The following is a 25,956-nucleotide window of genomic DNA, read 5'->3' as shown; positions in this document are numbered from 1 at the left end:
AACTTCAGCGGGCACAAAAATCACTTGCTGACAAGAGACTCCCAAAGACTGATTCAGTAGGTCTGGGGTGGAGACTGTGCCTTTCTTACAAGCTTCCACATTCTAGAGCTACTCAAGGTATAGATTCAGACCAACAGTGTTGGCCTCGCCGGGGAGCTTGTTAGAAATGCAGGATCTCAGGACCCACCCTAGAGCTACTGAATCAGAATCTGCATTTGAACAGGACCCCTTGGGTGATTCGTCCTCCATTAAAATTGGGGAAACTGCTCTAGATCACTGTTCCCCAAAGCAACAAGGTTTAAGTATCACTATGGAAACCTGAAATGAGTTTAGATGGTACATAGATGAACATTTTATTTTAATAATCGTTAAGTTGATTTTTATTATTACCATCTATTTATGGCAAATAATATTGGTTTTCCATTTATGGTAATAATTTAAAGTTTCTTTTGCAAAATAAACAATTTTAAAGTAAGTTCAGGTGGTATGTGGATGTGACAAAAACTATAAAAAGTCGTATGTTTACAAGTGACTTAACATGGTGCTTAAGAGCATGGACTCTGGAGCCAGACACCCAGGGTTTGAATGCCTGCTCCTCCAGTAATTCACTGTGTGACTTTGGGCAAGTTTCTTAACCTCTGTGGGCCTTGGTTTCCTCATCTGAAGAATGGCGACAATAGTATCTATCTGATTGGGATATTGTGGGGCTTAAACACGTTCATATATGAAAAGTTCTAAGGATAGTGCCTGACACATCGCAAGGGCTGTATCAGGGCTAACTTACCTTACTATAATCTAGAACACAAATGTTCAAAGATTTTTTATCCTGTGCTTTTTATTTCCCCCTACCTTATCCCCTGCTTCCTTGCTTACTCAGATCGACATGCCCCACCTCCCCCAAAAAGCTAAATATTCCAGGAATTTTGTACCATTGAGGAGAGTGAGAGCAGCAACTTCCATTTGGCCAATGAGAGGATGGTCTTCACTTAGCGAGATGGAGGCGGGGCATGAGAGCTTACAGGTGGGAAGTCCCAGGAGAAGACTCTGCCCAGAGAATTTGCTCTGAAACAATGAGGAAGTGACAACAGAAAGTGACCACTCGTACATCATTTTCACCATAACCTGGAAAGAAGGTTTTTAAAAAATTCCATTATTGTTTTACTTATAGCTTTGGCAACTTTACCACATGTTTTTCGAGAACATTTTGATGTATGCCTTGTATGCTCATGGGCTCTTGGGTTGTGATTTCCTGGCTGCAGGGCACCTTTGATAAATAAATGACTGATTGGTAGAGTGGCAGGACCCTGCTGAAACCACAGTGTGAGAAATGGACCACCTCACGGGCTTCATTCGCCCGCATTCGTGCAGAAGTGAGAAATCTCTCTTCTCTTTTCCTGACTTCATAGACAAAGAAACAAGGGACTCAGTAGGACAGTGTCAAAACATAAAGAGTTGTGAGTGCCCAGAGAACCTTATTTTCAGATTCCTATTCAAATATATTTTTAGAACCAGCAAAAGATGCTTTTGTCAAATAGTAGCAGTAATCCTTGCTTATATTTTAAAAATAGGCACATTTTCTATTTGTGAACAGCTGTGATCTGACAAACTATCCTTAGGGGAGAAAAGTGATGATGACAAGAGCAACTAGTGTGTAAAATTGTTGACCATGAGTTATTTCTCTCTGAAATAACTCACAAAGCTCAGCATATTTAACTTTTTAACATAAAGAGATAGGCAAGCCCAGTCCACATCTCTCTCCAAATGGGAACAGACAGACCGATCCGGTAGGGAAGGAAGGAGAGCAGAGGGGTTGGAGGAAGAGTTCATTACCTGCACCAAGTGGACATCAGTTCTCCTGCCCCACCCCTACTGGCTCCCTGTAAAGCGGTTGCCCTCTGGCAATCTGTGGGTCCTAGGTGGCCTGCAGACATGTTCTGCTGGCCCACTGGTTGTTAAAAATGCTTTTTGATTTGGTTACCCACATTTCAAAACAGGATTTCACACGAAAATCTAGATATGGGGACTTTGGGGAAAAAATGGGAAGATCTGGGGTCAGTACTGGACTTGCATTCCTACTGAATATCAATCAGCCAGAGCTGAGGGAGCCCTCCTGCTCCAGCCCCAGGTCTTCTCTCCTGTTGGCCGGGCCCTTCCACACCTCTTCCTTCCACACCTCTTCCTTCCACTGTTTCCTCACCTCTGAGTCGATACTCACAAGTCAGCTCCCTGCCTACAAGCAATGCTGGGAAAAGGAATTCGTGGGTTCTGGCTGAGGGACAAGGATTCATAATGGGAGCAATTCCTCAGGCATAGGAAAAGTGTCCAAAAATGGTGCACGGCCACAACAAGACAGATGTCCACCCCTACGCAAGGAGGGAGACACTTGCAGAGTAGTGTCATGTCCCTGAAGCCCCTCTGTGGTTCCAGCCTTTTCCTCTTCTTTTCCAAACACACAGAGCCTCCCAGCTGCTTGCATCCTCCTACTTCTGTTATCTCCGCTTATGTGCTACTTCTTCTAACTAGAACCGACTCTTAATAGCCACCTTTCTACCTGTTGAAAAATGCAATAGTTTCTACCAAATATTTATTTATTGTCCCCCTTCCTCGTGTTTGAATTGATGATGACATTTCTTAGCACTCCACACCTCTCTTGGGGCATTTATCCTACCCCACCTTTTCTTATAGTTACTTGTGGCAGTGGAGAAGGTGGTGGTATGATGATGATAAATATAGCTTCAATTAAGTGTCTGCTTTGTGTCAGGACCTGTATTACGTTCTTCATCTACAGTCTTTGTTTTAATTCTGATAACAAACTAAGAGTTAAGCATGGTAGCTATTTTACAAATAAAGAAAATGAGACTCACTTAGGTTAAGTAACTTGACTAAGGCCACACAGCTGGGGAAAAGCAGCGGCAGAAGTAGAACCCAAGTCTGACTGTAAGACCAGCACTGTTCCCCGCATTCGGGGTCTCACGTGGAAACAGTGTTCTGTTCCTCTTGCCACCCTCCCCTCTAATGGTGTTTGAGTATCTTACCTGCATCTCGATGCTGGTTTTCAGAGTTATTTCATGAGTTGGGAGAAAATATAAAAGCCTTTGAGAATCTGGCTTTTTTTATCCTAAGCATTTTTTAATACACTGCAGAGCAAAATGACATTTTTAAATGTACGGGAGAGCACAAAGCATCAAAGAGCTCATGGGTACAGCCTGTGACTCCCTGGAGCCCTGCATTCTTAACTGTCAGATTTTAACAAATACTTCTCTAGATAATTGCTTAATTATTATATCTGTCAAGAAAAAGCCTTCACAGCCATCAAGTACTAAGTATAAAAATATGCTTTCATCCTGGAGTTTGAAAAATCATTCCTGAGATTTCAGCAAGACAGAAGCCCAGTGGCACATGGTCACTCTCAGATTTGTGAGGATAAAACTAGATGGAGAGCAAAGGATGCTGAGGTTAGGGGGAGCACATGGAAGAATTATATCGATACTTACCTGTAGGAGGTCCTTTTCACTCGAGGGTCTCTAAAATACTTTGCAAAATGGCAGTAGAGAAGTAATACGATCTGATTTATACCAAGTTAGTAAAACAAAGAAATGAGGTTTTGGATCAGAAAGGCCAGGGCTTTTATGCAGCTCTGGTACTCCTGCTGAAACTTAGTAGAAACTACATAACCTCTCTGAGACAAAATTTGGTTTATCTCTACTATGGAAATATCAACATCTACCATCGAGTTGTTGAGAGGATTAAATAAAACAGTGTATTATAAGTACTTAGTGCAGTGCTGAATATATATAGGGGGTTCAAAAAGTTATACAGTCAATCCTCATTATTCATGGATTCCACAGTTTGCTAATCACCTACTCTCTAAACTTTATATGTAACCCCAAAGTCAATAGTCGGAGGTGACTTCTCGGTTATTCACAGACACGCACAGGGAGGGGAGAAGCTCGAGTCGCGTCACGCACACGTTCCCAGCTGAGGTTGAACGAGCAGCACTCTGCCTTCTCGTTCCAGCTCTCATGCTGCAAACAAGTGTCCTTTTCATATTCTATTTAGTGCCATGTTTTTCAAATTATTGTGCTTATTGTTGGTGAGTTCGCTTCAGTGGCCTCCCCCCCCCAGATATAGTGCTGTAGTGCTGCATAGTGTTCTTGAACACAGGAAGGCTGTGATTTGCCTTATGGAGAAAATATGTATGTTAGATAAGCTTTGTTCAGGCATGAGTTATAATATTAATGAATTAACAATCTATATTAAACACGGTATCTTTAATCAGAAACACTAATATATAAAACAAAGTTATATATTAATCAGCTGACAAAAATCTTGTGACCAGAGGCTCACATGGGCCTAACCCTTTGTCTCTCCTAGGAGCAATGGTTCAGGTATTTGCTAACACAGTGTTCATGGCAACTGTAAAGAACTTAGCTACCATGAATAATGAAAATCAGCTCTAAACTTATGGTTACCAGGGGGTAAGGGGGGGAGGGATAAATTGGAAGATTGGGATTGATATATATACACTACTATATATAAAATAGATAACTAATAAGGACTACTATATAGCACAGGGAACTCTACTCTATACTCTGTAATGACCTATATGGGAAAAGAATCTAAAAAAGAGTGGATATATGTATTTGTATAACTGATTTATTTGCTGTACACCTGAAACTAACACAACATTGTAAATCAACTATACTCCAATAAAATTTTTAAAAAATTAAAAAATTTGAAAAAAGAAAAAGAGAATCAGTTCTATTCAATTTAGTTCCATATTAGGTTGGTTAAATATTAGTGGCTATAACAAATTAACTCCAAACTCTCCATGGCTTAACACAGAAGTTTATTTTTCATGATTGTAAAGTCTAATCAGGTTTTTGGCAGATGGCCTTAAAATGGTGAGTCAGGGACCCAGACTCATTACATCCATGGCTCTGCTGACAGTAGAACCTTTGCTTCCAGCCAGTGGATGGAGGAAGACAGAAAAGTAGTGGATGGAAAGTCTTTATGGGCCAGCCTAGAGATAGAGCGCATCACTTCTGCCTTCATTCTGTTGGCCAGAGCTTAGTCACATGGTCACACCTAACTGTAAAGGAGGCTGGAAAATATGATCTGTGTGCTGAGGGGTTACATGAATAGTTGTGCCACAATTCTCCTTAAAATTATTTCCTACAGTCATTTTTCTTTGGATAAATGGCAAAACCCTTAAGTAAGAGATATTTAAGTTTTGTAAGTTACTCTTCTGAACCCATTACCATTCTGCACCAAGGGAAGCAAGTCTGTCTGCTCTCATGTGTCTTAGTTAAAAGATAAAATCCTTATATAATGAGACCATATTTTTTCTTGTTCTATTAATACTTCAGCCAACCCTTTATTCCCTGCTGTAAATTTTTGACTGAAATTATTTTGCCACTGAATTAAGGATCATATAAAGAATATACCCAACACCTGCTATGAAAGAAAGTGTTAAAATACAAACAACTGATCATTTATATTTGTTTCAACTAATTTGTGGGCTCACATCCAACTTGCTTTAGCATTCAGCCAGTAAAATACCAACTTTGTCTGACCCTATGTTACTGTGTGTATTAGATTATGTAATAAAATAATACTGATGCTACCTGGAAGAATTATCTACTGTCCTCTGGGATCTCTGCCCAATTTTACTATAGTTTTATGCTGTGGACTCTGATGAGTATTTTTTTTTTCAGTCTTTCTGTCCTAGTTTTACTATCAAGGAAAGCGGCAGTGACATAGTAATTATCAAGCCCCTTCTTTCAGGGGAATACTTTATAGGACAATTGTGGTCTTCTATAATGATCAGCTCATGCACCTCTTTGGAACTCTTAGGAAAACTATCATACACTCTTTCTCCCCAGAATTGAACTTATACATATATTTTATGCCATTCAAAATGTCTATACCATTTTAGGGGATTCTAAAACAGGCCAGTACCGTATGATCCAGCAATTCCATTCCTAGGTATATGTCCAAATGAATTGAAAGCAGGGTCTTGAAGAGATATTTGTACACCAGTGTTCATAGTAGCATTAGGCAAGATACCCAAAAGGTAGAAACAACCCAAGTGTCCATCGACAGATGAATGGATAAACAAAATGTGGCATATACATATAATTGAGTAATGAGGAATGAAATTCTGGTACATGCTACAACATGAATAAACTCTGAAGACATTATATCAAGAGTAGTAAGTCAGATACAAAAGGACAAATATTGTATGATTCCACTTATTTAAAGTACCTAGAATAAGCAAATTCACAGTAACAGGAAGTAGAGCAGAGATTACCAGGGTTTGGAGGGAGGAGGAATGGGGAATTATTGTTTAATGGGTACAGAGTTTCTGTTTGGAATGATAAAAAAAGTTCTGGGAATGGATAGTGGTAATGACTGTACTTGACACCACTGAATTGCATACTTTAAAATTGTTAAAATGATAAATTTTATGTTATGTATATTTTACCATAATTTTTAAAAAAAAATCACTTTGAAAATAGCCTGGACGTGAGAGCCTGATAAGCCTAGCTGGGTTCCAATCCCAGGTCTACCAGTTACCAGCTGTGTATGACTTTGGGTAAACTACTTAGTGTCTCAGAATGTCATTTTCCCTACCTATAAAGTTGGGAATACACTACCGACCTTAGAGGATTGTTGTGGAAATTAATGTGATTAGCCTGCCACATAATAGCCACTATTTAAAAAGGTAAAGAAAACTAGTATATATTAAGCAAGCAAAATCCAGTGGACTGTGTTAAGAATAAAGTACCACTTTACATAATTGCTTTTTGCCTCTAGGAGATCAGAATATTAACACAGAATAATACAGGAGGGCAGCAACTGAGTCTGTGGAGCTGCCCCAGCAGCCAGAGCTGTCACATCCCCTCCTCTTCCACCTCCTGTTGCAGACAGTAAAGGCCCTTCGTACAGTTAAAAAAAAAAAAATAGAATAATACAAATGAAGTAGGATTTTAGCATTGAAGAAACAGAGGTACAGGACTTGCTCCAGCCTTCCAGTGACCAGAAGGACAGAAAGAACACAAAATTACCCTTGCCTAAGTCTGAGGTTTATTTCTGTTTCTGCTTAAATTGTTTTTAGATTCTCTAGGTTTTCCTCATTTTTGTAAACTGTTGGGGATTTTCTGCAGTATAGGTTTTAAGTCTTTGCAGTGTGTCTTGATACAGATTTTAAAACACAAATCCATATACAAACCTATGCATACAAACACACACTCTACAGGGCAATGCCATATTTATCTGGAGATCAGACATCCTACAATATTAACTCTTTGGGACATAACCATTTTTGCAGAATCATGCCCCAAAGCCCTCCGTGTAGCAAATACCAGATGTAAAGTCTTTGCTGAGAAGTGTCATGACCCCACGCAGATGACTGTATAGAAACAACAACAGAAAAACAGCAAGCAAAGTTAAGAGTGACAGCAGAGAAGGAAGCAGGAAAATAGCGAATGCCTGTATAAGCCTGGCTGGAGGCTGGCAACATGAGTAACCGTTGAGCCTGCCACATTCAGAAAAGGTTAAATTTCATTCCATTTGCTCTGCTTAGGAAAATGGGGGTATGTGCAGAATATTTTTAAATTGCATCCAAAATGATAAAAGTTTAATGCTTAAAGAGGTAGAATCTGTTACTTGCAATACTCATTATGGAGTGATGTGTTGCTATTTATATATTAATATGTTCTGTTTATATTGAAACATAAATAGCTAAATTTTATCAATTTTGTCAGCTAATTCTCTCTAAAATCTGGCTACTTCTTTCAGTCTCCAGCACTTGACACGATGCCTGCCTCACAGTGGGCACTCAGTATTTATTGAAAGAAGAAAGAATGAATGAATGAACGGACAAGTGAAGGAATGAAACTACCTATAACATTTGTATGCCTGCATGACGTGTATTACCTGTGCGTGAATAAAGACATCCAAGTTTAAACTCACCCTTTTCTCCTTTCCAGAGCAGAGACCATTCTCCTGGGACCATTCCTAAGGAAGAAACACCCACGCTGTGACATATGCCACTGCCACCGCCACTGCCACCTCTGCCTCCACCTCCCCCCCAGCTGGGGCCTCCTCCGCCTCCCCCACCATCAGCGCCCCCGGTAAGACCTGGGTTTTTTTTTTTCAGTCTGGTTTACTTGAATACACTTGAGCAGGTTTTAAATGTTCAGAATCAGCCACCACCCAGCTCCTCTATGGCAGGCGGCATCTTTGGTAGCTGGCTGTACGGCTCCAGGGTCTAATTCCAAAGCAGCCTGGCCAGGTATTTTCCTCCCCGTTCCTTGGCAGCTCCCACCCTCTACCTCAGCGTCGTCTACATGATTTCTCTTCTAATTCCTGCTGCTCGATACAGGCTTCCCGAGTCTCCCTAATCGACTCTTCCATCTCACGGGAAACCTCAGAAGGGAGGGAGGCCACGATGAAGTGCATAGCCAAGGAGGCGTGCTCAAAGTCAGGTTCCAGTGTGTGATCTGGATGGTGCTAACAGTAGCTTGGGCTTCAGTTGCCAGGTTCTGGGACCAAGTAAGAGGAGTGTCATATGAAATGCCACAACGAAATATAAATCTCTAAATGAAATCTCCCTATCTGCCCAAGACTGAATTCAGTCTATTTCGCTTTGTGTTGTCTCTCTTGGTTTAATAGTTTGGTTTGGGCTTAGGAGAGGCACAGAGAGTGGTTATTTTGTTTTACAACAGGGCTTCTCACCCTTAGCACCATTGACACTTGGGGCCAGGAGTAGAGCCTCACCCGCTATCCTGCCCCCGGGGTGCACACCTCTCCACAGATGCGTGGATGACGTGGCCACGGGACTATAGGTTATAAAAGGAGGGTCTGCGGCCCTGCTGCACAGTCACCAGCCTTGGTGAGAGCGAGGGAATGCCTGAGGTCATATGTCACCCCCATGACGTTAGCGTGGCACACTGACCATGTCTGAAGTGCTGGGGCATACACCTTCCTGAAACTTGGCCCTTGCCCTTGAGGAGAGTGGAAGGAAAGCACATAAGGTGAGTTACACCTGAAAGCTCTCTGGCCAATATATAGCAAGAATAGGAATCAATACTGAATTTCCACTGCCGAATTTGACACAAAGAAGGCATGGAGATGAACAGTTTATAAGTGAAAGAAGCATACATGGAACTATAATGTGGGTCTCACACAGACTTGCTGGGCCTGAAGAAGCACAACTTAAAGTAACTCCCAATACCACAGTACGCCCATAAACTTAGCCAGAATAAATAAACTTATCAAAACCCATATTGTTGGGGACTTGGGGAAATAAACTCTTTTAAACATTGCTGGTGACATACCTGGGACTCAACCTGGGACTCAACAAATGTTGAATGAGTCTTTCCGGAGTGTTCTCTGACAAAAAACAATAAGCCTGAATATATCACTTTTTCCCCTGGTAATCAAGTAGTTTTATTTTTGAGACTGACTTAAGAATTTAACCCTAAAGGAACCAAAAAAGAATTTATACAGGATGTGCACAGCAAAGCTATCTATTCTAGTGAAAAATTAGATCTTAAGTGGTTTATGAGAACTAAATGAACTGTATTGTCACGCTGTTAATTAAAAATTGCATTATGTTAAAGTGTTAATTAAAAATTACATTTATAACTGTGCTGACAATGGAAAGTAGATATGGAATGATGAATTAAAAACAATGCATGTTTTGTGCATCATGAAATCAGCTATATATGTAATAAATAGGAAAGGCCAGAAGAGAATTTTGAATGCTGATAATAAAATTTTAAATTTCATTAGGGAGTCTTTTTCTTTTAATATGCTTAAGTTCATAATAAACAAAAATAATTCTGCATTTGGATAACTCTTGCATTCCCTCCCCCATTCCTAAATTTTTTCTTTTTTTTTTTCTTTTGCTACCTATCTCATGGAGGAACTGATCAATTTAGGAGGAAAATAACCATGTAAATTTTAATTTTATTTTTTAAAAATTTATTCATTTATTTATTTTTGGCTGCATTGGGTCTTCGTTGCTGCGTGCGGGCTTTCTCTGGTTGTGGCGAGCAGGGGCTACTCTTCGTTGTGGTGCACGGGCTTCTCATTGCGGTGGCTTCTCTTTGTTGCGGAGCATGGGCTCTAGGCACGTGGGCTTCAGTAGTTGTGGCACATGGGCTCAGTAGTTGTGGCTCGTGGGCTCTAGAGTGCAGGCTTAGTAGTTGTGGCTCACGGGGTTTAGTTGCTCCGTAGCATGTGGGATCTTCCCGGACCAGGGCTCGAACCCATGTCCCCTGCATTGGCAGGCGGATTCTTAACCACTGTGCCAGCAGGGAAGTCCTTTAATATTTTTTTAAGACGCATTTTTCTACAATCTGGGAAAAATATTTACAGTGCATATTATAGGCAAAGAATGAACAACCTGAGCATATAAAGAGCTCTTAGGGATCAATATGGAAAGGATGAGTAGAAAATGGGCCCAGGATATGACCAGGCAGAAGAAATACAAATGTTTCAACCTCACTATAATTGAATAAACACAAATTAAAATAATGAGAAATCATTTTCATCTATCAGTTTGGTGGTGGTACTTTTTAAATGTTGCCTGGAGTGTTAGGAACCAGGCACTTATAACATTTTTTTTTAGTGGTTTATTTATTTATGTACTGCTACAGGCACATCCATTGCCCCCTTTCCATTTACCCACCCCCACTGTACACAAGGTTGGATGATTTGATTCAAGAAGTCTGTGGCATGGTGGATGGGCTTTAGGTTCTTTTGGTTCTAACACTTATTTTCCAGGTGACCTATATAGTCATTTATTATACCAGGCACTTATACCTCTTAATAGGAGCAAATATTGGTACAATCCCCTAAAACACAATTTGTTAATATGGATTAAGTCCCTTTAAAAAGTTGTTGTACTCAATGACCTAGTTTCACTTCAAGTAATTTCCTTTCAGTAACTCATCATAGTGTACAGAAATATTTAACTATAGATTATTAATGAGAGCATTATTGTGATAGCAACCAAAAAAAAAGAAAGAAAGGAAACAATCTAAATATTTAAAACCAGAAGATTCAATAAAAAATGATTATGTAATCCACAAAACAGTATTCTAGGTAGCACTGAAAATCATATCAAAATTATTTTGTACTCCCAGTATAATAATTGATTCAGGCAAGGATCATTCATGAAACCTAAAATCACTTAGGGAAATGTTTTAGAGAACAGGATGTTCACAGGATCCCAAGTGTCACCCACAGATTACTTCTAATTACAAAGGGGAAAATGTACCTTTAACAGGGATCAAAGTGTCACCTGTCATAGAATGACCTTTACACAGCCTTTTGCTGTGATGCAACAAGAAATACATAGCATCACCCTGCAGTGACCTGCCAAAAATTAGTGTTCTTTGAGAAAGCAACTAGGCACATCCAGAATGTGGGACCTTCTGCGACAGAGGTTGGCAAACTAGAGCAGAGCCCACGGTCCAGTTTTGGTACAGCCCTCGAGCTAAGAATGGTTTTTACATTTTCAAGTGATTGAAAAAAATCAAAAGAAAAATAATATTTTGTGCATATGAAAAATATATGAAATTCAAATTTTAGTCCATAAACAAAGTTTTATTGGACCACAGCAATGCTTATTCATTTACATATTGTCTCTGGCTGCTTTTATGTTACAGTGACAGAGCACCAATTAAACAACTTGTCTCCCCCCAAAGAATTCTTTTCATCTCACTAGTTGACCTGTGTTTTAAAAATTATATTCAATTATTATTATTTTGTTTTGAATTTCATCAATAAAAATTTTGTGGAAATTTGTTTTCTTTTTTGCTGTATCATACTTACAGAACATCCATGATTTTGCCTCTTGGCCCACAAGGCCTAAAATACTTACTATCTGGCCCTTTACAGAAGAGGTTTGCCAACACGTGTCCTACAAGATAGCTGGCTTCATTCAGCCTTCCTTTTGTCACCAGCAGCCAGTGATCTTGGTACACTTGCATCAGATCATGTCCCCTTCCCCATCACTTTTCAAGGACTTCCCATCCCCCTCTTAACTGTAGCCCGCTCCACTTGCATGATCCGGCCCCTGCCTACCTCTCAGACCTCATATGGTGCCCCTCTCCCCATGTCTTCTACTTCAGGACTTTAGCATGGCTGTTCCTTCTGCTTGGAAAGCTCTTTCTGCTCAGCTCAGCCCAGATATCCCTTCCTTGAAGCATCATTTCCTCACACCCCACACTGGCGTTCATAACATACTTTTAAACCCCTCCTTCATAGCAGTTATCAGTTTTTAAGTTAGTTTTTATTTGACTGGGGTCCACATTTTCTGTTCTGTGGTCTTTTCTGTCCCTAGTGCCTGGCTCACAATAGCTACTCATTGAATGAATGGATGGATGGATGCATGACTGAATGAATATCTGTGTAAATAGCATTAGGAAATGGAGTTAAACTCTTCATAAGCAGTGTTCAGGACTTTAAACATCTACGCTCATGGACCAGCATGGCAGATTTTATTATATGTAATCTTTGCAAGGAGGGGGCATTTTGTGTGATATGTCTGATCAGGCTTCACCTGAGCTCTGGAAGATCTGGGGATTAGACCAAGGCTAAAAGTTTTTTGATTTTTCCCTCCTAACCTCTCACCTTTCCCCTTCCTGCCCCTCCCATCCTCGTCTCCTCCTCTCCCTGATGTGCATCCTTTGGAACCAAGAAAAGGGCTGATGGGCCTTGCTAAAATTCTGAAGCAGGCTCTAAGTGAAAGCCAGACAGCCCTTGTCATGTGGTTTCCCTTCTTTTCTTGCCCCTATTTCCCTGTCTTTTGAGCACTACTCCTTTGTCTCATCCCTTTGAAATCCAGAATCAATATCAAAATTGCCCACATGGTACATTGGTCCACTTATAATGAAATTATTGTTGCTTTGGTTACACGATGTAACTTTTTTAAAAAAATCTAAAGAAAATACAATGGATTTGATATTTGAAACGCAGCAAAATTTTTACTGAGCTTTTGTTTTCAAATCTACTTTGGCCCCTTGGTAGTGTCCAAGATGTGAGAAGGAGCTCCTTGAGGGCCTGGTGATTTCTCTTTTTTTTTTTTTGCCACAATTGTGTAACATTGTCTACAAAAGAGGAAGGGACTCTATGGGTCTCTGACCAGATGATAAATTCTTTGGAGTTGGGTTGCCTAGGCAAAGCCTAAAAGAAGATTTGTAAAGTTTTATAGCATTATTTTTTAATGTTGCTGTTCAAGCTTAAATATCCCAAGGAGGCAACAGTACTTCTAGGGGAGACCTCTGTCTTATTATTTAAAATCAAAAGGAAAACTGGCTTGATAATCATTTATTTTCCATGATAAGCAAAACTCTAAGTAGAAAGACACCATGGGTCCAGGTACTCTTCTGCCTGCCTGTTCCAGGGGTAACATTTAATAAAGTGCTGGAGGGAAATTACGATGAGAAGCATATTGTGGCCCCTCACAGTTCTGTTCCCTCGTTACTCTTTGCCAGAGTCTTTGTTTGCATTCAGGAAACTCAGTGAGATGATTTTTCTCCTTGCAGTGTAAGGATTGCATGATTCATGGGTGAGGTGGACTTCCCAGTGTCAGGAAATACCATCTGAGGCTTACATTGGGAGGTTTTCCCACCATCTCTAGGATGCAGGAGCTCATGTGGTATAAAAAACATGTCAACTGTGAAAGAAAATGTGGAAAATGAAGTGGTATCTGAAGCCCCATAAGAGCCTCTTTTGGAGTTTTGCGTTTGCTGTGGTTAAAAAAAAAAAAGGCAGGGGTCAGGGGCCGTAGGTGGAAGGGGGCTCAGTAGAATTGCGTATTACCCTATATTCTGGAAACGGTAATTTGCATGTTGACTGGTGCATTTAGAATAATGAGAGGCTTAAAAATTCTTAAATACTGTCACTCACTTAGATTCTCGTGACATTCTGGTGCTTTGATTAGTGTCACTAATGAGGGATTGGGGAGGTTTACCCAGGGTTGACAGTGGCCACTGGGACAAGGAAAAGTCTTTTGCATTAGGCCAAGCTATTAGGATAGTACTAAGTTGACATTTGGTCCTTGCTTAAAACAGTTTGCAAAAGTGCATGTTTGTCTTCAAGTAATTTTAAGAACGAGATTCTCCCTTCCTCCTCTGCCGGTTTGTACCCGCAAGCAGTAACAGGGCTTCAGTGAAAAAACGAGGCAGTCTGCAGCAGATTTACTTGGTCTGCAAGAGAGGTGTGTCAGGACCTGCCACTCATACTTCCAAAGGGCCATTCAGCACGGTATTTAAATGTGTTTCTTTTTCACAGCTGTCAGGTAGGAGGGATGGCAGGAAAAAAAGGGGAAGCTTGCAGTGGTGTGCTGGGGGCAGCAATTGTGCCCTCAGAACGCCTGGAACTTGGCAAGAAAAGCCTGCGAGCGCTTGTTAAAGGCCTTTATCAAATTTCATAGGAGCCCAGGAGCCTAAGCCACTCACACAGCGTCTGAGCCGAGGGATATGGCAGGAAGCTGCCATGGGCCAGGAGGCCAAAGGGCAGCCCTTGAAAGCCTCGGCCATCTCGGTAGCCGCAATTACTATCTGGAGCTTTATTTTACACTGGAATCTGCTGGCTCTTTGCCTTTGAAATCTTTTACAATTACAGTGTAACTAACAATTCCTAGAAAAACTGCCGGTGAACCACTTCCCCTACCCAAGGGTTGTCTTTTCATATATGCACGGTTATACTGAGGAGGGCCACCTTGATTTGGAGCCTGCGCTCTTTGGGGCCATGTACCCCTTCCCCCAGACTGCTCTTTCCTTTCTTGCCATAAAAGAGAAAAAATTACCAACATCAGGTTGTTGCTGGCAATCAGATATCCAGCCCTGACCCAGTCGAGAAAGCTGCAAGCGACGGGTGAGGGGTGCTGGAATCTTGGGAGCACGAGCATATCTTTGCAGTGGGTTGTTGGCAGCTAGAAAAAGTCATGTTTCCTAGGATGCTTAATGAAAAGACAGGTAACATGAAGTGGAAAAAGCAGGCTACATATGGGTAATGTGGTCCCAACTCTATAAGACAAAACTCTGTGTACTGCTCATTTGTGTGCTCTCAGATCAAGACAGTAAGGAAATAGTACACATACAATGATAACATTGCTGGTTATCTGGGGGCCATATGCGTGATTTCTGTTTTCTTGTTTGTATGATTCCGCATTTTCTCAAATGTCTACATGGAACATTTATTACTTTTATAAATTGAAGAAAAGGTTTTAAGAAAGAAAAAGGAATGAATGATCGTTTACCTACTGATCATGTAATAATGATCTACAATAATAATAACAGGCATCTACTGAACAGCTATTGTATACCAGGTACTGCGCCAGGCACTTAACGAGGATTATCTAAATTCACATTTACAGCAATCCAGTGAGGTGGGATGATAGTGCCCTTTTACAGATGAGGAAACGGAGGCACAGAGAGGTTACTAAGGTGCCCAGTGTCATACAGCCAGTAAGTGGTGGAGGCTGGATTCCTCCCCAGGCTCTCTGAGAGCCTTACTGCTCTGTGCTCTACTGCTTCCAAATATATATACAGCTGGAATAAGCATCACTGATGACCACAGCATCAAACACTTATGTAGTGCTTACTGTATGCTTTGTGTTGTCCTAAGGTGCTTAGCGCATAATTGAATTAATCCTCACAGTAACCCTTTGAGGCAGGTACTATTGTTATTCTCATGGATGAGTTAACTGTGGCACGGAGGGGAAGTGACTTACACTGGATCACACAGCTAGTAACTGGCAGAGCCATGGTTTGCATGCTGGCAGAATGGCTCCAGAATCCCTGTTCTGAACCACTAAACCAGCTGCCCTTTGATATAGACCTTCTCAGGGATTACCCCTACCCCTTGAATCTAAGAGCCAGGAAATCAATGGCTTCCCTTTCTCACACCTAGGACAGAGCTCCCAGATTTCTTCCTGTATCCCCAAGCCGCCTCCTAAGATTACTCTTTTCTTTTTTTTTTCTTTCCTTTTCTTTATGGTTCCATCATTTCCCCTCACTTGCTTATTGGTTTTTTCTCCTTTTTTAATAGAAAAAAAACATTTTGCAAGATACCCTCTGAATAAAACCCATGTTTTAAAAGCAGAGAGTCAGCATTAAAGAAGCAGGTACAATGCAAAAAAACCCTCAGTTTTGTCTTGTCTTTAGTTTACAGCTGGGCTCTTTATGGACTCAAGAAAACAGGCTATCTGCTAACGGTGCAGGGCACACAGTGGAGACAATAAGTGCCTCTGAGCTCAGTGACTGCAGACTGTGTCCTTAAATTTGACCAAACCATCATGCTAATTTACTGAGCTTTTGCTGCACGGAATTACCCAGTCTCTGCCTCTGAAGAGTTTAGAACCTGAATCCAGGGAAGACTGGGCTCAGTCATGGAAGTGCTGAAAGTATAGTTGATTATTCCCAGACCAGAACATTGTCCCTTGCATTGCTTCTTCATTATGTATTTCCTGCATATGGGACCCTTGAAGTCTTACCTTTAAAGAGCCCTCCTGTCCTCTGAATTAGTCACCTTTCATCTTCCTCAGCTTACTTCTCTGAGCATCGGGCACTAGGTCTTGCTAATGCTTTGGGTTCTCTCCTAAACAGACGAGTCGAGGGATGAGAGGATCTTGGGGCCAGTGAGCAATTAGTGAGTTACTCCGAGACAGGGATTCTGTGCCAAGATCAGTACTAGGCACATAGTAGGCACCCAGTACCTAGCATGATTTCCTGAACTAGTGAGTTTAGTGAAGATACTGTCATTCACAAAGCAAACCCACTGTGAACTAACCAACCACTACTTTACATCTTCCACCTGTCTAAGCCCTGAAAGCCAGACACATTCTATGTTGTGTCCTGTCAGAACACCATTAACACATTCACATTTTGCTAAGAATATTAGAAGTAACACATTCAGGTCAGGGATAGCACAAGTTAACACCTGGGTTTTATTTCTAAAGCCATAAAATGTCCTTTGGTACAATCCTCCCCTTTCCAATTTGTTATTGTTTCTAAGAGAATAGACTAATAGACTTCGTACCTTGGCTTTACATAAAGACATTTTTAAAAAACCCAGGGAAAGCAACAGAGTGTACCTGTCTTGTACATGATAACAATAGATTCCCATCTGAATAAGGTCTGTTCACAGTGGAGGTGTGTGAATGTGTTTTCGAGCTGGTGAAAGCAGGATTCCACCTGTACCACATAAAGTATTTAAAACGCAAAGGTGAAAAGCATGTCTGTTCCTATGTCACCATCTGTTCGGCACTCAGTGTACCAGTCCGTCGGTTTCAGTAGGGATCACGTAATGATGCAGTGTGGTGTGTTCAAAAACAAAAACAAAGGCATGTGGGCTTTAGAGTCCAACAGACTGGAAACTGAATCCCTGCTGTGCCGTTTATTAGCTCTATGGTGTCAAGCAAATTACCTAGCAACTCTGAGCCTCAGTTTCCTCATCTGCAAATGGGAATAATAACCACCGCTTCCTAGGGCTCTGCCCTAGGCTGGAAGTTTCAGGAAGGGAGGGATTTTTGTCTGTTTTGCTCAGTGTATCCTCAACACCTGAGCAGTGCCTGCGTGTAGTAGGCATTCACTGTGTATGTGTTGAATGCACTGATCATGGGGTTGTTGTGAGAATCTAGTAAGATAATGAGAGAAGCAGTTGTTTGCCCAGTGTCTGCTTAGTCAATGGCAGCTACTCTTATCCCAGGGACCAGGAAACAACCGGGCAATTAACCAGATATGGGACTAAGTTGAGGGCAAAGACTCCTGCAGTCAGTGCTACAGGAGGTCAGACACCAGAAGTCAAGATCAAGGCTGGGAGCCCGAGTTTTTCAAAGTGGGGAGTCAGGCCAGCAGTCTGAAAATAGTCCCCAAATAGGAGGGCAGAGGTTATCACTTCTAGGCTTCAGGGCTTCCAAGTCCAGGGTGCCGGTACCTGCTCCTGTAGCATGATCTGAACAGCTGGGTGGTTTGCCTTTTCTCCTCTCACTGGCTCGCCCTGAGTTGAGTGGCCTGAGTCCATGGGGTACCAGTGGGAGGTACGTGGAGTCAATCACAGATGGGAGTAATGAGCCCTCAGCAGTGGGATCGCAGCTGTGACGGAGGAGTACGTGGAGATCCAGAGGTGTCCTTTAGGATCCACTCCAGTGAAATGGCAGCCTGATTCAAATATTTTAAACATTTAGAGGAGGCTCTGTTTTCTCAGCTGCTGTTTGGTTTGTCATTTTACAAGCAGCTTTGGCAGTACCAGGCCAAGAGGCTGCCTAGAGAAGGGGCACACGTTTCCCTGGACGTTTTTTTTTTTTTTTTTTTAACATCTTTATTGGAGTATGATTGCTTTACAATGTTGTGTTAGTTTCTGCTGTATAACAAAGTGAATCAGCTATGTGTATACATATATCCCCATATCTCCTCCCTCTTGCGTGTCCCTCCCACCCTCCTTATCCCACCCCTCTAGGTGGTCACAAAGCACCAAGCTGATCTCCCTGTGCTATGCATCTGCTTCCCACTAAGTATTTATTTTACATTTGGTAGTGTATATATGTCCATGCTACTCTCTCACTTCGCCCTCCCCACGTCCTCAAGTCCATTCTCTACATCTGCGTCTTTATTCCTGTCCTGCCCCTAGGTTCATCAGAACCATTTAATGGTGATGCTTGTGCAAGAATTCTAGATTGCCTGGCTCTGAGCCCCTATCTAAAGCAAAGAAAGATGTTCTTTAGGCTTTGGGGAAGCTCGGGGATGCTGAGATTCAAATGCTGTGTCTTGGTCTTTCTCTACCTGGTCCAAACTTTCATTTAAAACTCTACTGTTAGACCAGGGGAATTTGAACACTGATGGGATATTGGTTGATATGAAGAAATTATAGTTAATTTTATTTAATAATATTGCTACATTTTTAAGAGCTCTTTTCTTTGATATCATACAATGTTGCATATCTGTTTTTTAATAAGCAGGGATTTGGAGGGGAAAAGCAGGTCAGGGTAAAGAGAACAAGATTGGCTGTGAGTTGATAATTGTTGTAGCTGGATGATGGTACATGAGGACTGATTATACTACTCAACTTTTGTCTATGTTAATGTTACATAATAAAGAATGTTAATGGACATCAACAACCTCAAAATATGCAAAATAAAGATGATTTAACAGAACCAAGGAGGGAAGTATATAGCATGCTTTCACTAATTCAAATGGAGTTTGAGACCAAATAGTACAAGCTTTTTAATTTTAAAAAAAGTAAGCCCTATGTAGGCATAGAATGTCTGCTTAAAATTATCTATGTTGCCTCCTTCCCCCACATAATCTGGCTCCTGGTTTTCTAGGGATTAATGTTAAGGTTTTTTGCGCCACTACCAGCAAAGATGTCATCTCTAATCATTGAGTGGATTTATGGAATTTTTTTTTTTTCCTCCTAAGACTTAGAATTGCTACAGGTGACTTTGAATCGGAGTGTCACGGAAACTGTAAAGCTGGCGGTCACAATCTCCCTTGCTACTTTTTATTTAAATAAACCTTGAGACCCAGTGCGAACACCAGATAACTAACAATGGTTTGTGAAACTGTTGCACGTACTGTCCTCTGCCTGGGTACAAGGACACCTCCCACTAGCTGGTGTTTTCTCCTCAGACAAAGCACAGAGGACATGGTGGGAATTATTGAAGCAAAACTTTCCCAGCCGGCAACTCTTCTCAACACCAAGGTCACCCAGATATGGAAAAATTTTCACCTTCAGCATTCTTTCCTCTCTAACTAAATGCCTCTTGTGGCTGTTTGCTGAAGGATTGCTGAGGATGGTGAGGGGAAACGACCTTTAAAACCCACTCTGAGGCAAAACCTTTGGCCGTGGAGATAGCTTGGGAAGTGTGTTATGGCTTAAAACAGAAAACAAAAACAAAACAAACCCTTGTGGGTTCCTGAGCAGGTGAGCAGCTATTCTCAAGAGGTCAGATCATAGGCACCCAGGGACTTTTTTAAACCTCGCAACTGTGAAATACAGATTTTTTTTTTAGCCCTTTTGGCATTGCAGACTGTCAGATTTTCTGGAAGATATTATTGGTTTGACTAGAAGAAAAATATGTACAATAATGCTGAAGCTGAGATCTATGACAGCAAGGGAGTACAGCCGCCCCTGAAGGCTGGAGACTCAGCACACAGGGCAAAAGGGCCCAGTACTACCCAGTCCTGTAGCTCAGGGGCCCCTTGTACAAACACAACTGAGGGCTGGTAAATGAGTTGTGCTTTTTTGCCATTAATTCACAACTATTGCTAAAAAATGCTCACTGAAAGCACACTGTTGGATCCAATAGAAAGGATTTTTTGAAAAAAGGAAGCCAGTTGCTAAAGGAGAAAGGCTCACTAGAAATATGGTCTATCTTTGCTCACTTCTGCAAAGGCCACCACGGAGATTTGGACGGACCCAAGGGAGCATGTCACCCTCCTTCCCCACCTTGAGAATCACTGTGGAAACCTAGAGTGGAGATGGGGAAAAGTGGAGAGTCACCACCAATAATAATGGTGATTCCAGGGGGGCAGAGAGGACTGTGCCCAGTGGGCACACCTGTGCCGCCCCTGAGCAGTGGGAGGACACCTGAGCTGGTGAGGGAGAGCCACAGGCTTCTGTGTCAGACGGACCTGGATCCAAGCATAGTGGGTACTGGAACCTGGCCAAATCCTTTTAGACCTGTTTCCTCACCTGTGACATGGAAGTAATAATACTCTGTGGGGTGATAAAGTAATTAATTGAAATGATACTTTGAAAACATCAGCCCAGTATGCAGCTCTGTTCGTGGCAGCCCCTCCCCCGTCCCCTGCACCCCGGGATAGAGCACAGGCTCCCTGGGTTTCACACTGTTCTCTCCAGGAGTACACTAACCCCCCCCCCCCCCCCCCGGTCATATCCAGCTACGCCAGGCCCTGCCTTGTCAGTTCCATCCACCTTAGTGGGACTTGATCGAGGAGCCTTCAGTTTCTGTGCCAGGAAAGGCTGCCTCCCGAGGATACTAAGAAAGGGGATGGAGAGACAAAGATGGGCAATTTCCCTTTGCCCTAGAGCTCTCCACAGCAAGATGGGAGGCTCATTTCCTGATGTCCAAGATTTTCTCTTTGGCACAATGGTTTTCCCATTTCCATTCCAATAATTTCTCAGCACATGCAAACTCACACTGCAGCCCCTCTTTCCCTTCTTGGACCTATCCCTTTAGGCCAGCACCCTCCTTCTTTTGACCAGATTATTTCATTGATACAGCAATTCCTGCCCCTCATCTGGAAAAAGCCATGGCTGCTTCTCCTCACCAGGGCCATTCAAGACCACGGCCTCCCTCCACTGACTTATGTTAACATGAATAATATAGTTTTGTGTTCAGGGCACATAGATTTGCCACTAGTAACGGCACACTTGGTCTGTTTGGCTTGGATAAGAGCAGTGGTCAAATGATTGACCTGGAAGGCTCAGTAAACTTTGTGAAGTTCAACGGTGTTCCTTCCCGCTGCACTTTGGCACATAGGGGTGCAGTCTGTGGGCAAGACCAGCCACGTGCCCTTGCAGGTTAGGTGGCTCCAAGCAGGAGCCCCAGGAGCTGAGCTTCTTGCACATCTGCCTCACCCACGCCCTCTGTGTAACCTTGGACTTCTCTGCCCTTCACCTCTCAGGCCGCACAGTTGGGACAGTCCTATAGGGGAGAGAGGTGGGGCCGCTGTGGATTTTATGTCATTTTGCTTTTGCTTTGTTTCATTTTAATTGTTGCTAGGTAATGCCTTAAGAGAAAAGCTCTTCGAAAGGTTTAAACATGTTCTTTAAAGACTGGATTCTCGGGTGCAAAATGGAGGGAGGTCAGGTAGGGGGAGAAAAAGGGACATGACCACACCTCACCAGCCTCCTAGGGAGAATACAAGGAACCAGTGAGATTCCAGATGAAAACTCTAAACTCACACAAAAGCACACGCACCCTTGGTTTAGCTCTTAGGTGAAATGAATGGACATATGGCAGCTGTATTAGGACACATCATTCTGGAATGTGTTACTTTAAGGCCCGGACCCCAGGAAAACCAAGACCAGCAAGAATCACCCAAGCACCCAATTCCCTAACTCTCTGCTTCGATGTCCAGAGCACTAACCCTCAGCCTCCACCCCGACCCTCTGTAACTTTTTGTGTATTGTCACCTTCCAGGTGATGGGTCCCTTACCTTCTTTACTTCAGGAATCAATGCATTTCACCAAACCTCTGGTTCTCTTTGTTGCCAAATATAGTTGCCCACTACCCCATATTTGGGGTTTCTGCCACAGACCCGTGATGATGGCTGAGTTTCAGGTTGGCAGGACAAACCTGGAAAAAAAGAGCGAGTGCATTCAGTCACTTGTTGGCATGGACACTTTTCCACAGTAATTAAAATTGTGCCTGTGTATTATTACTCAAAACAGCTTGACAATTGAACAAACACCTTCCCCTGGAGTCGCATTTGACCTTTCCACACCCTCAGTTAGATGGATCAGATCATTGTCTAATTTGGGATTTCCCTCAAAGTAGACTGGAGACAAGTGGGCCTAAAGTAGTTTATTTGGGAGGTGATTCCCAGAGGCTCTGGCAAGGGAGTGAGGAAGCAAGAGAGTGGAGGGAAGAAAGCCATGAAGAATATGCGGGAAACCAGGCTGCTTCCTGCAGGTGGGCACCAGAGAGCCTGCCTGGAGTTGAGCCACTGAGGGGCGAGGGGCTGGAGGTTTATCTACGGGCTCTTGTTCCTTTCAATACTTCCAGCAGTCCTGCAGGCACGAGCATTCCCATCTGGGGAACTCCTCTGGCAGAGACCAACAAGCAGTTAGCACGTGTGGGAACTGTGAAGTCAGCCTCTGGGATAGGCTGAGCGGATGTGCTCAGGGCACGGGCAGCATCTGCTTGTCGTACTTACCTCCAATTCACAGAGGAAGAATCTGAGGCACAGAGAGGTTAAATCTTTGCTCAGAGTCGCCCAGCTGGTGGTCCTTGGACTCTTTGACCTGCATTCTGTTCCTTGTACCGCGTTGCCTCTGAGGCTGCGGTTACGGCAGAGATGGCTGGGGCAGCCCCGAATGGCCTTCTCTGATAGTGCTTCTCACATTTTGATTTCTACAGCAGCCTTTGCATGACTGGTGTGGCCCTTCTTTTAGAGGCGACACAGCATAGTGGTTAAGACTTCTGAGCCAGACTTCCTGTGTGTCTTTTTTGGAAATTGTGTGGGCAAATTACTTAAACTTTCTGTGCCTTGGTTTTATTCTCTGTTAAAATACTATCTACTTCACCGTGTTGATGTGAAGACTAAATGAATTAATAATACATGCCAAGTGCTTAGCAGGGGATAAGAACCGTGGACGTGTTAGTTGTTGGTGGTGTTATTGTGCATATGGATGCTCTTTTTCCTTTTTACTCACATTTCCCTGGCTTTAGAATTCATATGAAGTCATTGCAAAACAAAAGCTCACATTTCATTGCCACATTCATGTCTGGGAAGCACCTCGCCAAGTTTAAACATCATTACACTTCAGATGATTTGTTTATCATCTGTCTTCACTGCCTGTTGATAAACTCCCTAAGGACAGAGATCGCGCCAGCCTTGCCCTTCATGGAATGAGCAGTGCAGAGTGTGGTGCCTGGCCTTGGGTGCTGCTCTGGAAATTCACATTCAGTGAATGAGAGCGCACCCTCCCTGGCGCTCGATGGTGACAGCAAAGCTCATTTTACACAGCCAGGCCACCTGCTGGTGGTGACATCAACATAAAAAGAATTTTAAAAGTTGCACCAGAGATGTGCTCCTCCCAGAATTTTCTCTGTATTTATAGAACACTATTCTAAGGCCCTCAAAAGAATTTTCAGCTGTGGCTCAGTTCTTTAATCCTCAGTGAGATGAAATTGGAAGCTGAAATATGGAGTGTGGCATTCCGATGTGCGGTATTAACGTCTGCCAGTAATTATCAGTATTAATGTTTCATTATGGATAATGCTATGTGACAACAAGTGGGCTAATTTTAACATCTGTTTGACCTTGACACACTGTTATAATGAGTCAGGGACAAATTGGGTGTCCTGTTTTACAAACAAGGAACTCAGACCCACTGAGGCATTAAGAGGACCCTGAAGCAGAACAAGCAACTAAGCCGTGTTGCTTATTCACAGTTACCAAGTTCTTTTTGGTAAATGTCAGAGGCACCCAGTAGTGGGAAGTGGATGATGGTTATACAGCCTTGACACCATGTCATGGACCCAACATGTTATGGGCTGAATTGTGTCCCCCTCCAACTCATATGTGACTGATAGGTCTTTAAAGAGGAAACTAAGGTTAAATAAGGTGATTAGGGTAGGCCTTAATCCAGTATGACCGATGTCTTTATAAGAAGAGATTAGGACACAGACACACACATGGGGAAGACCTTGTGAAGACACAGGGAGGAGATGCTCATCTGCAAGCCAAGGAGAGAGACCTCAGAAGAAACCAACCCTACCGACCCCCGGATCTTGGACTTCTAGCCTCCAGGACTGTGAGAAAATAAATTTCTGTTGTTTAAGCCACCCAGGCTGTGGTTCTTTCTTATGGCAGCCCTAGCAAACAAATACACAAGGCCTCTATTAGTAGGCAGGGGCAGAAACTGCTCACCGGCTCCCTCGGATCAGTGACACCCCTCCTCTGTCCTCTCTGTTGCTCCAACACCCTGGGAGGAAAGGTCACTTGGGGCAAATCTAGTTCCAGAGTCAGTCCTCCCCAGACAGAATCTGCATCTTGCATCTTCACTCCCTGCTGTGTGTGCACATCCTTTCCCCCAAGATTTTCCACTTTTTTTTTCTGTTCTGTTCTTACTTGTTCTGTTTTGTCTTATTTTGTCTACTATTTAGAAAATGCAGAATCTCTGATTAGCAGGGGCCTTCTGTCTCTAAGACCTTGTTTAAAGGCCTTTGCTCCTAATGACATAAACTGCTGAGTGTGCTGCACAAGTAATGCATTTCAGAATCAATGAAGAGATAAATTCTATTTCTAGAAGCTTATAGGGAGAACTGTGTCTAATCCTTGCCACCTTAGTTGGTTTTAGCATCCATTATAGGTTGGTCTTTCAGCCATCAAAAAGCAAATCGCTCTGCTTGCAGGCCGCACAGCATTTGTTGAATCCCTTCTTGGGACCTTGTTGTTATTGATTCTTGCTGGAATAATGGGGCTTAGTTATGGCTGGAGTGGATGGGTAGACCCAGGGTAAGCCCTGCTGGCTCTTAATAGAAAATGGGATCACACCCTTGGACAGAAGGTAGATGGGGTGGGATTCATATCACGTAAGAACCTCGTGGGCAGTATAAGAAGTTTGAGAAATACTTTTTTTTTTTTACTTCAGTTACGTTTCATTAGTAAATCTTAAAATCCACCAGTCAGTAGGCATGTTACTCTAATGTCTGGGGTATTTTTTTCAAATCATTGTGCTAGGCTGCGAGATTCCCAAATCAGTGGAGCCTGTTGGTGTCTACCTTCAGATAAAACACATGAAAAGATAGGAATACAAAGTAATGTGTATCCATTGCAGCAAGGACAAAAGAGTGTAGGTTAACCAGAACTGAGTGATAACAGACCATGATCATTAAAGGATCGTGTTAAAATAGCTGCCTTCCTCATCAAAGTGGAAAACAGTGCAGGTAGCGCCCAAGTACTCACTCCAGGCACTTCCATAACCCCCTCAGTTTTGCACCCTGGGAGCCTCTCCCACCCCACTCTTGTCCTGGCTCCGTGACGTAGTGCAATTAAACTTTACTTCCTCATAACCTAGCATTTCAGAAGCTAAACCAGATTGTTTCCTTTTCATAAATAATCGTGACACCATTTTTCTCAATTATTGGAGAAAAATATAAATAAATGAATTTATTCTTCTTGATTTCTATTTCATTATGCTCCATCTCGCTCCACAAAGAGTTGACACAGCCATCTT

At 42.4% G+C, this 25,956-nt stretch overlaps 1 protein-coding gene across 2 annotated transcripts in view; it reads left to right on the top strand.

Moving 5' to 3' along the window:
• WIPF3 (WAS/WASL interacting protein family member 3) overlaps positions 1-25,956 on the top strand; it is a 90,795-nt gene that overhangs the window by 16,051 nt on the left and 48,788 nt on the right. For both annotated transcript variants that reach the window (XM_059933674.1, XM_059933675.1), the window contains exon 2: positions 7,995-8,138. In XM_059933674.1, coding sequence (XP_059789657.1) covers positions 8,052-8,138 — 87 coding nt within the window. In that variant the 5' untranslated portion in view covers positions 7,995-8,051. The remainder of the gene's footprint in view (positions 1-7,994; positions 8,139-25,956) is intronic.

The sequence above is a fragment of the Balaenoptera ricei genome, chromosome 9 (assembly GCF_028023285.1).
Source record: "Balaenoptera ricei isolate mBalRic1 chromosome 9, mBalRic1.hap2, whole genome shotgun sequence".
Classification (NCBI taxonomy): domain Eukaryota; kingdom Metazoa; phylum Chordata; class Mammalia; order Artiodactyla; family Balaenopteridae; genus Balaenoptera; species Balaenoptera ricei.
This window is presented reverse-complemented; position numbering and strand designations above follow the sequence as displayed.